Genomic DNA, 12,896 nt, shown 5'->3' with positions numbered 1-12,896 from the left:
AAAAATTGCAGAAAATGCATTAAGGTAAAAAACCTTTAGCCTTTACAACTACTTTAATCTATATTGTAATGTGACTGTCACACAAAAACATGAAATTCTACATTTCAACCACTGAATAACAGATCAACAGGAGATTTCCAGTCGAATCACATTACAAATATTTGCCATGGACGATGACTATCATTGGGTTTGATCAAATGCGTACTAGGCTCCCAACAGTTTAAAGTAGTTGTAAAGGCAGAAGTTTTTTTTTTATCTTAATACAGTCTATGCATTAAGATAAGAAACTTTCTGTGTGCAGAATCCCCTCTCAGCCCCCCCCCCCTAATATTTACCTGAGCCCCATCTTCATCCAGCGACATCTACGAGTGCCTCAGCTGCCTGGGATTCTCTTTCCCGATCGGCTAAGACGAAGCAGCGGCGTCAGTGGCTTCCGCTGCCGTAAACCAAACTCTGTTAGCCAATTAGGAGAGAGAGGGGCAGGGCCAAACCACAGCTCTATGTCTGAATGGACACAGGGAGCTGCAGCTCGGCTGCCACCACAGCAAGATGCTTGCTTTGGGGGAACTCCGTAGAAGGGGGGGCCAGGAGCTCCAGCCAGGGACCCGAGAAGAGGAGGATCACGGCTGCTCTGTGCAAAACCATTACACAGAGCAGGTAAGTATAACATGCTTGTTATTTTAATAGAATGGGACTATCCAATTACTTCAATGTTCAATGAACAAGAAAAACATCTCCAGAAATCTACACATTTTAGGAACTTCTCCTATAAGCACTATTTGCAGCCAAAATTACCACATGACATTACATATATTCTGTGAACAAAACTTTATAATTGATAGCATACATGGCACTACCAAAAATAAAAAGCTGAACCTTCATGAGGCAATGACCACGTAAGCAAACTGCTCTGTCCATCAGAATTGACAGTCGAAAGGGCGCAGGAAGACAAATATACAAAGTCAATAACCAGACCACACACTAACTGGTCTTGTTTGGAAAACAAAGTAGGTAGATATATTTATTCTACGTAGATCGGACACTTTTGACACCATTGACATTTATATAGCCATCAGAGCTAAAAATAGCCACTGATTACTGTATAAATGTCCCTGCAGGGAAGAGGGTTAACACTAGGGGTTAAATGCGTTCCCTCATGTGTGTACTAACTGTGGGGGAATGGGACTGCCTGGAGGAGGAGACCGATCGCTGTTCCCAATCTTTAGGAGCAGCAGATCTGTCTCTCCTCCCCTGACAGAACGGAGATCCGTCTGTTTATATATTGAAAGATCTCCGTTTCGTCTCTGTCAGGAGCAATTGCGGGTGGCTGGTTGGCATCGCGACTGCCGGCCACGCGCATCGGCGTGCCTCCGGTTGCGTGTGCGCGCCCCCTAGAGCTCTTAAAGCGGCAAGTCCCAATGATATCGTAAAGGAATAGCGCAGGAACCATTTTCACAATCGATGCAACATGAGTAGCAGCGATATGAACAGTTCCGTTGCTGGCAACTGGGTGCGACTTTTCAAGGGATCTGGAACTGTTAAATCGCATGACAAATCGCACCGATGTGAACGAGGACTTAACAATAAATGCACTGCCTGAGAACAAGAACCACAAGATTTCCGCCTGAGAACAAGAACCACAAGATTTCTTATCTTGCCTTTGATAACCAGAAAATTCTCACGTCACCTCCTATCCTGCCCTTACTTTATTTTTAAGAGCATGACTTCTGCAATGAATTCCTGCATCTGGAGTCCTGAGAAGCCCACTGTTGATCACTATTGTTCTCAGTGGTTTTTTGAATCTCATCTCATTGCTTTGGATGTACTTAGAACCAACATTGCACTGGAAGAAATGCTTACAACCAAGTTGCTGTACTTTTCCGATCAGCATTAGAAAAATGAGAGCTATAAATGGATTGGTATGGGCAACCTTACAAAAAAATTTAAGTGTGCACAGCAAAAGTTCACTGTATGTTTGCAGACTATTTTGGCCTTTTCTTGCACTAAAAAATAATGTTTTTCTGAGTGAGGTCAGTAAATTTTATGTGGGTAGTTACATCTATGATCTGCATATTTTTGTAAAAGTAGCATGTTTGTGCGTATATGTGCATTAATATGCCTATTGCAATAAGGAGGTAAATGCACAAAAACACCACAATTGTTTCCCTTTAAATGTACCTTTAAAGTGTCACTAAACCCAAATCATAAAAAACTATCAATAAATGGGGTATTACATGCTGTTCATACTCACTCAGTCACTACAAGATTCTTTTTCTGAATTCTGCAAAAAGCCTGGTTGTTAATGCTGCTCTCTATCTCCACCTTCTGTTCATGCCACCAATTCAGCTAGGGATTTTTCAGCTGTGGTTGCAACTCTGCACATGCTCAGTTTTCAGTGAGATTCTATGCTGAGCATTTCCTCCTTAGCACATGTGAGCAGCTTATGTGACTATAGAGTCACACATGTGGGGCATATACACAGTGGAAAATGGACAGCCCACTCCCTCCCTCCTCCTCAATGCCTACTAAGCAGCATACACAACGGGAGCAGGATATTACAAGTAGATTAATGTTGACTTCACCTCCCTCTTTTTCTAAGGCACAGGCTGGAGGGGCGTGACACAGCCTGTGACTGGTAGAAATAAACCCACACCATGGTATTTGCTGCTGAAATGTCGCCAGCAGCAGAGGACTAAAAGCTCCTAATATTTATGTTTCCCTGCAGACAGGCTGGAAAAGAGCTGGGTAATGTGACAGCTGTATATCGATGGCTTAAATGGTTCTATTTTTATTTACTACTTGCTTACTGGGCACCTAAACCCCCCCCCCCCCTCCTGCCCAGACCAATTTTCAGCTTTCAGCACTCTCACTGTTTGAATGACAATTGCACAGGCATACAAAACTGCACCCAAATGAAATTTTTATAATTTTTTTTAACCCAAATAGAGCTTTATTTTGGTGGTATTTGATCACCTCTGCAGTTTTTATTTTTTGTTAAAAAAAAAAAAAAAAAAGACAAAAAAAAAAAAAAAATACAAGGCCATTTTTTATTTTGTTATACAATTTTGCAAACGGGTAATTTTTATCCTTCATTGATGTACGCTGATGAGGCTGCAGTGATGAACACCGATAGGCTGCACTGATGGGCACCAATAAGGCGGCACTGGTTGGCACTGAGAGGTGACACTGAAAGGCATTGATAGGTGGCACTGAGAATTGGCACTGATGGGCACTGATTAGCACTGGTAGGTGAGACTGATAGGCAGCACTGCTAGGTCGCACTGATGAGGCACTGACTGGCATCACTGGTGGCACTCGTGGGCATTGATGGGTGGCACTTTATTGCACTGGTGGGCACTGGCAGGCAGTACTGGTGGGCACTAATGAGGCGCATGTGCCACTTCCTCTTCGGGACCGATGTCCCTTACACAAGAGCCGGTGATCGGCTATTTTTTCTCCTCACGCTGTCAGCCTGAGGAGAAAAGAAAAGGATTACCGAGCTTTGTTTACATCACGTGATCAGCTGTCATTGGCTGACAGCTGATCACGTGGTAAGAGGCCGGGACCAGCCCCTTACTCGGATCTGTGATCACCCGAGTCTGAGTGACTCAGTGATCAAAGTGGGAGGATGTCTATTGATGGCCTCCCGGCAATTGAGGTTGCGTTGTAGCCATCATTTGGCTATAGCATGGACGACGCCTAGTGGTTAAACTAATTACAGTGCCATCATCCACATACAGAAATACACTGAGCAAAATTATAAACGCAACACTTCTGTGTTTGCCCCTATTTATCATGAGCTGAACTCAAAAATCTACAACTTTTTCTATGTACACATGGCCTATTTCTCTCAAATATTGTTCACAAATCTGTCTAAGCCCAGGTTCACACTGGGCTGCGGGAGTGAAGCCGTGCAAGTTCAGCTGAACTCGCACGATTTCACTCCCGCTGGCAGTCCCGATTTCGGCTGCGATTTAAGAGACATCTGTGCAGAAACAGATTAGGATGGTGCCATTGCCGACAAATGCCGCCGATTTGAGATGCGATGACAATGTAAATCGTGGCCCGAATTTGCTAAAAGTAGTACAGGAACTACTTTTTGAAATCGGTGCAGCGCCGCAGATGCGGCATCACACCGATTAGGACGGTGCCATTGCCGACAAATGCTGCCGATTTGACATGTGAAATCGCATCTCAAATCGTACCCAGTGTGAACCTGGGCTAAATCTGTGTTAGTGAGCACTTCTCCTTTGCCAAGATAATCCATTCACCTCACAGGTGTGGCATATCAAGACACTGATTAGACAGCATGATTTGCCTTAGGCTGGCCACAATAAAAGGCTACTCTAAAATGTGCAGTTTTACTGCATTGGGGTTGGGGGGTCCAAAAAACAGTCAGTGACTGGCGTGACCACCATTTGGCTCACGCAGTGCAGCACATCTTTCTCATAGAGTTGATCAGGCTGTTGATTGTGGCCTGTGGAATGTAGGCCCATTCCTCTTCAATGGCTGTGCGAAGTTGCTGGATATTGGCAGGAACTGGAACACGCGGTCGTATATGCCGATCCAGAGCATCCTAAACATGCTCAATGGGTGACATGTCCGGTGAGTATAAAGGATGTTTTCAGCTTCCAGGAATTGTGTACAGATCCTTGTAACATGGGGCCATGCATTATCATGCTGTAGCATGGAGTGCTGGTCGTGGATGAATGGCACAACAATGGGCCTCAAGATCTCGTCACAGTATCTCTGTTCATTAAAATGGCACCAATAAAATGCACCTGTGTTTGTTGTCCATAGCATACGCCTGCCCATAGCATAACCTCACCGCCACCATGGGCCACTCGATCCACAACGTTGACATCAGCAAACTGCTCACCCACACAACGCCATACACGCCTTTTTGCCATCTGCCCTGTACAGTGAAAACCGTGATTGATTTGCAAAGAGAACACCTCTCCAAAGTGCCAGACGCCATCGAATGTGAGCAATTGCCCACTCAAGTCAGTAACGATGACGAACTGCAGTCAAGTCGAGACCCCAATGAGGACGACTAGCATGCAGATTAGCTTCCTTGAGATGGTTTCTGACAGTTTGTGTAGAAATTCTTTGGTTATGCAAACCGATTGTTGCAGCAGCTGTCCGGGTGGCTGGTCTCAGACGATCTTGGAGGTGAAGATGCTGGATGTGGAGGTCCTGGGCTGGTGTGGTTACATGTGGTCTGCGGTTGTGAGGCCAGATGGAAGTACTGCTAAATTCTCTAAAATGTGTTATGGTAGAGAAATGAACATTCAATTCAGGGGTAACATCTCTGGTGTACATTCCTGCAGTCAGCATGCCAATTGCATGCTCCCTCAAAACTTGCGACATCTGTGGCATTGTGCTTTGTGATAAAACTGCACATTTAAGGCTGGGTTCACACTATACTACACAACTTTCATCCTACTTTTCTCTGCGACATTGGTCCTACATTGGTCCTACATCCATCCGACTTTCATGAACAGGATACTACTTTGATCCCCCTTTTTGATAGTCTGACTTGTTCTTTGACCAATCAAAACAATCCCAGTGTGAGATAAATTCCTTTTACTGCTGCTGTAATCACATGTCTGATGTCAAAAGTCAGATGGTAAGGACAATGCTCCTAATTTGATCTGACTTCAATGATATTCAATGGGCTGAAGTAGGATCAAAGTCGGACCAAAGTAGTACAGGGAGCATTTTCAAAGTCGGACCGACTTGTGTTGGACCAGTTAAAACGTCTCTCATAAGGAAACATTGATTTTCACACGTCATGCGACATGAGCTCCCAATGTCGGAGCGTTTGTCGGACAAGTGCGAACCCAGCCTTAGAGTGGCCTTTTATTGTGGCCAGCTTAACCACTTAACCCCCGGACCATATTGCTGGTCAAAGACCAGAGCACTTTTTGCGATTCGGCACTGCATCGCTTCAACCGACAATTGCGCGGTCGTGCGAAGTGGCTCCCAAACAAAATTGGCGTCCTTTTTTCCCACAAATAGAGCTTTCTTTTGGTGGTATTTGATTACCTCTGCGGTTTTTAGTTTTTGCGCTATAAACAAAAATAGCGACAATTTTGAAAAAAAATTGTATTTTTTACTTTTTGCTATAATAAATATCCCCCAAAAATATATATATTCCTCCGTTTAGGCCAATACATATTCTTCTACATATTTTTCGTAAAAAAAAAATCGCAATAAGCGTTTATTGATTGGTTTGTGCAAAAGTTATAGCGTTTACAAAATAGGGGTTGTTTTATGGCATTTTTATTAATATTTTTTTTTTTTACTAGTAATAGCGGCGATCAGCGATTTTTTTTTTTCGGTACTGTGACATTATGGCGGACACTTCGGACACTTTTGACACATTTTTGGGACCATTGGCATTTTTATAGCGATCAGTGCTATAAAAATGCATTGGATTACTATAAAAATGCCACTGGCAGGGAAGGGGTTAACACTAGCACTAGGGGGCAGGGAAGGGGTTAAGTATGTTCCCTGGGTGTGTTCTAACTGTAGGGGGGGTGGACTCACTAGGGGAAATGACTGATCGCTGTTCATACATTGTATGAACAGACGGTCAGGCATTTCTCCTCTGATAGGACCAGGAGCTGTGTGTTTACACACACAGCTCCCAGTCCCCGCTCTGTAACGAGCGATCGTGGGTGCCCGGCGGCGATCGCGCCCGCTGGGCACGCGCACGGGAGTCGGCCACGCGCGTGCTCCTATTGGCTGCTGGGTGAGGTGACATATAGCTACGTGCTCTCGCCCAGCAGAGCCGACCTGCCACCGTATAACTGCGGCAGCTGGTGGGCAAGCAGTTAAGGCACCTGTGCAATAATCATGCTGGCAAATCAGCATCTTGATATGCCACACCTGTGAGGTGGATGGATTATCTTGGCAAAGAAGTGCTCACTAACACAAATTAAGACCTCTTTTACAGGACTGAAACTCCAAAGTTGCATGATTTTACCACGATTTTGCGGTCGAAATTTCAGGGAATGCCTGATCAAAATCGGACCAAAGTAGTGCAGGGACTAATTTGAAGTCGTACCAATATGAAATCGTGGGAAACGACTTGTCATGCTACATGGGACAAGTCGTAAAAGTGTGAAAGGGGCCTTAGACAGATTTGTGATTATTTGAGAGAAATATGCCTTTTGTGTTCATAGAAAAAGTCATAGATCTTTGAGTTCAGCTCATGATAAATAGGGGCAAACACAAAGGTGTTGTGTTTATAATTTTGCTCAGTGTAGAAGGGACAATGTAAATTAAAGGGGTTGTAAAGGTATTTTTTTTCCCCCTAAATAGCTTCCTTTACCTTAGTGCAGTCCTCCTTCACTTACCTCATCCTTCGATTTTGTTTTTAAATGTCCTTATTTCTTCTGAGAAATCCTCACTTCCTGTTCTTCTGTCTGTAACTACACACTGTAATGCAAGGTTTTCTTTCTGGTGTGGAGAAAGCCTCTTGAGGGGGGAAGGGGCGAGCAGGAGTGTCAGGACACTCTCTACTTTGCAGATAGAAAAAGGAGCGGTGTGTTAGTGGGCATCCTGACACTCCTGCTCGCCCCCTCAAGAGGCTTTCTCCACACCAGGGAGAAAGCCTTGCATTACTGTGTGTGGTTACAGACAGAAGAACAGGAAGTGAGGATTTCTCAGAAGAAATAAGGACATTTAAAAGCAAAATGTGAAGGATGAGGTAATTGAAGGAAGACTGCACTAAGGTAAAGGAAGCTATTTAGGGAAAAAAAATTACCTTTACAACCCCTTTAAACTATGTGTGTTTAGTATCACTATACAGCAAAATACACTAAAAGGCATGTTGACCTATGCGCACATATGCAACTGAAATGCACAGGTGTGAACAGGGCCTCAGTCTGAGTATACATAGGTGCTGAATGCAGGAAAAAAGCATTTTAGTGCTTGTGCTATGAGAGCGCTCCATGTGAGAGCTCTCCTTGTGGGTGAGTCTGCTGGTAGAAGCAATGTAAACCAACAGACGGGTGAACTTGGTATCTCAGTCATCACTGTGCATATTATACACAATGCATCACACATCACTGCTTACCGTACTTAATTTCCTGGAGGTGAATATTATTCTGCGTTCGTGCAGCATGCTGGCATAGATCTGAAGCATATTATTTACATCAACTGCTACAAAATACTCTGTCAGGTTCCTCTGTATAAAGAAATCATATTCAAGCTTTAGTTACAGTGACATTGTTACACATTCTATTTGAATAAATGTTTACACACACACACACACACACACACACACGTATATACACAGTACTGTGCAAAAGTAAAAAAAATGCTGTAAATCAGAAATGCTTTTAAAAAAAATGTAATGAATAGTTTTTATTACACAAGAAATTACTCAGAATTTTTTAGAAAAAAAAAAAAAAGACTTGGTGACCAACTTTTGCCTTTAAAGAAGAAATCCAGGCATAGTATATTTTTACATAGTTAAATGTAGCTATGTATATACCATACCTGGCCAATGCCCCTAGAAGTTGGAAATCACTGACGTAAACAAAACACTACTTCAGTGATCTTCACTTGCTTCAGGGACCCATGCTTAGCGGATGGCCTGATGCATTGTGAACACAAGAATTTGGCTGCTCAGCTAGTGATTGCAAAGCATTCTTTGATTGGACAAGGTGAAGAGGTAGAGCAGTTGAGAGATGGACCAATGTAACTAATGCATGTAAAAATAAATATACCTGGATTGATTGTTTAATACATTAGTAATTCTCCTAGGTATACATGCATGCAATTTCGGAAGGTATTTGGGTGGTGGGTTGCGCCAAGCACCCTGGAGAACTTGCCACAATTCCTCTGCAGACATTGGATGTCCAACTTGCTCCTACCTCTACAAGTATTCCCAGATTGTCACCGTCGATAGCTCTTCATGGTTTTGGCTGCTGATATTGGTGATATTGCATGATGAATATTAATCTGCTAGTACTTTCCAGCAGGGAGGGTGTCAATTTTAACCAATTCCCAACTCTGTTCGCAAATATGTAGCTCCAACCTGCAGGGAACCACCACCGTGTTTAACTCTTGCCTTGGCACATTCACCTATGTCCCATTCTCTAGCTCAGCGTTTCTCAATTAGGGTACCGCCTGAGGTCTTCAGGGGCACTACGGCATCCTGGTAAAGAAAGGCATTCTCTTAAGACTGTAAATAAAGACAGACTATAATTTGGCACTTTGGGAGTTCAGTCAGACAGTGAATGCAAAGTAAAAGCAAGGGTAGATCTTGCTGTATGTGTGCTGTGCTCTCTGCCTCCCCCTATATTGCAGTACCTGCAGTGCCAGTGAAGGTAAACTACTGCAATTTCTAAAAAGGCTTTGTGTGTGTGTTTATATGTCAGTATGTTGCGTATGTGTTTATATGTGTGTAAGCATTTGCCTGTTTGTATGTCACTTTTGATCCTGTTTCCTACTCCTGTACAATCAGGACTTGTTTTGCGTCTAAAGGGGGAGCAGTTGGCGGTGGTAGAAACAATAGAACTGTGTGGTTTTACCACCCACCACCCAGTTTTGTGAATGAGCCATTAGTTAACATCTGTATGACTGCGTGCTGCATGTAGGGCTGCCTTTTCATTTCAGTGGGCAGCTTCACCCGCAGGAACACAGAGAAATATGTTCCTGAACCCTTTGTTAAAATCATGCCGCACTGAAAAGCACCACATTTGCCAAAGAATGGGGGTAGCATTAGGAATTAATAGGATCCCTGTGCACCTGCTAAAAAGCAGCACGTTTGGTTGTCAGGAATACATGCATTTTTGCGTGTGCTCTGCGACACACAGTAATGTCAACCAAGTGTTAGCTCTTCAGTGCCGTATGTTAAAGCCAACATTTAAACATTTTTACTCACTGTATATATAAGCCCAGAATATCTCCTCTCAGCATGCCTCAGTTTTGTTAGCAAACCATAGCAGCAGTGGATTATAAGAACTGAGTGGAAGGACCTATGTTCTGTAATATACTTCAAGAAAAGGATTGTATGGCAAGTCAAAAAATGTCTTAATCGCACATTGTGAGGCACAGGAAGAGTATTCAGGTACATAGGGACATCCAAGAGCAGTGAGGGGTGGGCAACACGGTTAATAAAATGCCAACAGGCTCAACGAAAATTACCAGGTTAAAAGGTGGTATAAAAGAGCCAACAGAGCCATTTGAAGAACCTTACAACCAAAGCAGACAACAGCTGAGGCCTGATCATCCACATAGTAAACGTTAAGTAAAAGTTGAACAGAAGACCAGATGGTAGCCTTGCATATCCAAGAAACAGATGGTTGTTACTGAAAAACCCATGAATCTACAATCCTATAATCTAGAGGTGTGCTTTAATTGGGCAAGGGGGCACATTGCCGTTGAGGCCATAAGTTTGAACAATGTGCTGTAGAATCCAGCCAGCGACAGTGGACAGAGAAGCAGGTTGACCTACATGGGCATTCAGGGGCAGCAAACGGGAGTTGGAATGTCAAAAATAAGCTGTGGTTGAGAAATAAACCTGAACAGTGCATACCACTATCCAGACAATGGAGAGAAATCTCTTTAGGATGTTTAAAAGCATTTCAGAGATGGCAGAACAATGTCCTGGTTAAGGTGAAAGGAAGAAACCGCCTAGGAAAGGAAAAGGCCCTGGGCCACAAAACAACCTTGTTCTTATGTAGTACAATGAAGAGTTCTTTACAGGTCAATGCTGCCAACTCGTAAACTTACCTTGCAGAAGCAAAGGCAATAAAGACATGCAGCCTTGGGAGTAAGGATAGATAGCGGAATATCCCTGTTATGTTAAAATGGCAGCCTTTGAAAGATGACAGAACCAGGTTGAGGTTCTACAGCCACTGGGGAACGTACAGGAAGAGGAGTGTGAGCGTCACCCTGTACAATGGCCTTCACTAGAAGTTAGAAGCATTTGGTCTCTGAAAAAGAACAGCTAATGCTGAGATTTGAACTTTGATTATACTCAACACCAACTGGTGATCCCGACCATGCCGGAGAAAGATAGGTTTTGTCAAAAGGAAACTTCCAGAGTTAGAATTTCCCTGTCTCGTACTAAGTAGAATATGCTTTTCAAGAATCGGTGGTAGACTTTTTGTTAAGTTAATTTCTGTGTTTAGAGGTATAGAGATGACTGAAATTCTATAAGCTCTAACCCCTCAGGACCTGGACCCCAATAACCAAGCCATTTAAACCAGCGACCGAAAAGCAAAAGCAAGGTGGCAAACTGACCCTTGAAACAGAAGACCTGGACAATCTGCGAGGGCCCACAGACAGTCTGCTAGGGATCTGGCAAGGACCAAATTTTAAGTCCTACTGGGCCAGTTTGATGCAATGAGAATCACTGGAATTCACTCAATCTCAATCTTGCAGATTTTAAATGGAAGGAACTTCAGAAGAGAATTGTGCATAGAGTCACCAGAGTATTCAACCTTAAAGGATCCCTGGATTTGGGGACAAACCTGCTGAGCAAGAAGCCAGGAAGTCCACCTCCTCCAGCTTCTCCCACCTGTAACAGAAGTCTTGAAACACCTCAGGTTGAAGAAACTATTCTATGGAGTCCAGATGTTGTCTGAGGAAGTCTGCCTGACAGTTTTCCACGCCTGTGATGCGCATGGCAGTCAAGGTTGGATTGTGAAGTTCTGCCTGAGGCAGACTCAATGAGTTTCTCTTTGAGCGACGAAACTTCAGGTGCCTCACTGATGGTTTATATAAGCACCTGCCACAAAATTGTTCAACTGAAAGCTGGTCGAATGACCTTGCAGGCAAGAGCTCCAGCATTGAAGGGATAACCATATTGCCCTGAGTTTTAATAACACCAATTGGGAGCTAAATCTCTTTTGAATACCAAGAAGGTACTTCTCGCCAGGCACACAGACTTGAATCCGTTGTGGTCACCTTCAAAATCATTGCGAGGAAGGATTTTCCCCAATTCCAGCACTGAACGTATGACCCGCCATGCTTTGTCACACACAGTTCACACACCACAAGACATTTAAAGTCTTTCTGATGGTTGATGCAAGCCACTGCCATGGCGTTGTCCGACTGAATCCTGTTTAGATGACCTCACAGATGAAAAGTGAAACATTGAAGGGATAACCAAATTGCCCAGCGTTCCAGAATATTGACTGGGAGCAAAGCTTCCACCAATGATTAGGTCCCTTGTCCTAAGAGGTTACCTAGAAATATTCCCCAACTCGATAACCTGACATCCATTGCGAGTACCCTCCAAATCATTGGGAATAATAATTTTTCCCATTCCAGTGCTGAACTTGTTATCCACCATGCCAGAAGAAGCCTTTAAATTTAGGTCAACTCATGCATCCAAACACGTGGTTGCCATCATCCCTCAAGAACTTGATATGTAAAAACCTCTTGTGTTGGGATTATATGGGCAACGAAAACAAATTATAGAAAAATATATATAAATTTATTTATACAAAAATTATATAGAAATTGTATACAATACATATGATGTTATGTTATATATTAAAACCATGACATAGCTGAATAAACAATGATACGATAGCCAAGATTCAAACCCCCCAGATCATCTGGAGACAGTCAGACGATGGCTTATCCAAGTTTTTACATGCCAGAAGCCTATTCCTGCTGTTAAGGCAAATGGGACAATCCAAAGACTGAACTCTCTTCTCCCATACTGCCAGAATGTTGAGATGTAACGATCTTTACTGCGAGCCATCATTAGACTCAAGAGCCTCCTGCTAAAACAGAGGGTTAGATCCATCCTGGACTGCAGTGACCCAACATGAGAGCAAAGAGACAGAAGTTTGACATGGGAAGGAAAGCCTTGAGTAGGTTTGTGTCTAAGATCAGGACCAAGTGATGAGATGGTTCCAGTG

General features: G+C 43.4%; 1 protein-coding gene across 4 annotated transcripts in view; it reads right to left on the bottom strand.

Moving 5' to 3' along the window:
• The window catches only part of DENND1B (DENN domain containing 1B), a 324,137-nt gene that overhangs the window by 134,899 nt on the left and 176,342 nt on the right, over nucleotides 1-12,896 (bottom strand). For all 4 annotated transcript variants that reach the window (XM_040359884.1, XM_040359885.1, XM_040359887.1 and 1 more), the window contains one exon: nucleotides 8,087-8,197. In XM_040359884.1, coding sequence (XP_040215818.1) covers nucleotides 8,087-8,197 — 111 coding nt within the window. The remainder of the gene's footprint in view (nucleotides 1-8,086; nucleotides 8,198-12,896) is intronic.

The sequence above is a fragment of the Rana temporaria genome, chromosome 7 (assembly GCF_905171775.1).
Source record: "Rana temporaria chromosome 7, aRanTem1.1, whole genome shotgun sequence".
Classification (NCBI taxonomy): domain Eukaryota; kingdom Metazoa; phylum Chordata; class Amphibia; order Anura; family Ranidae; genus Rana; species Rana temporaria.
This window is presented reverse-complemented; position numbering and strand designations above follow the sequence as displayed.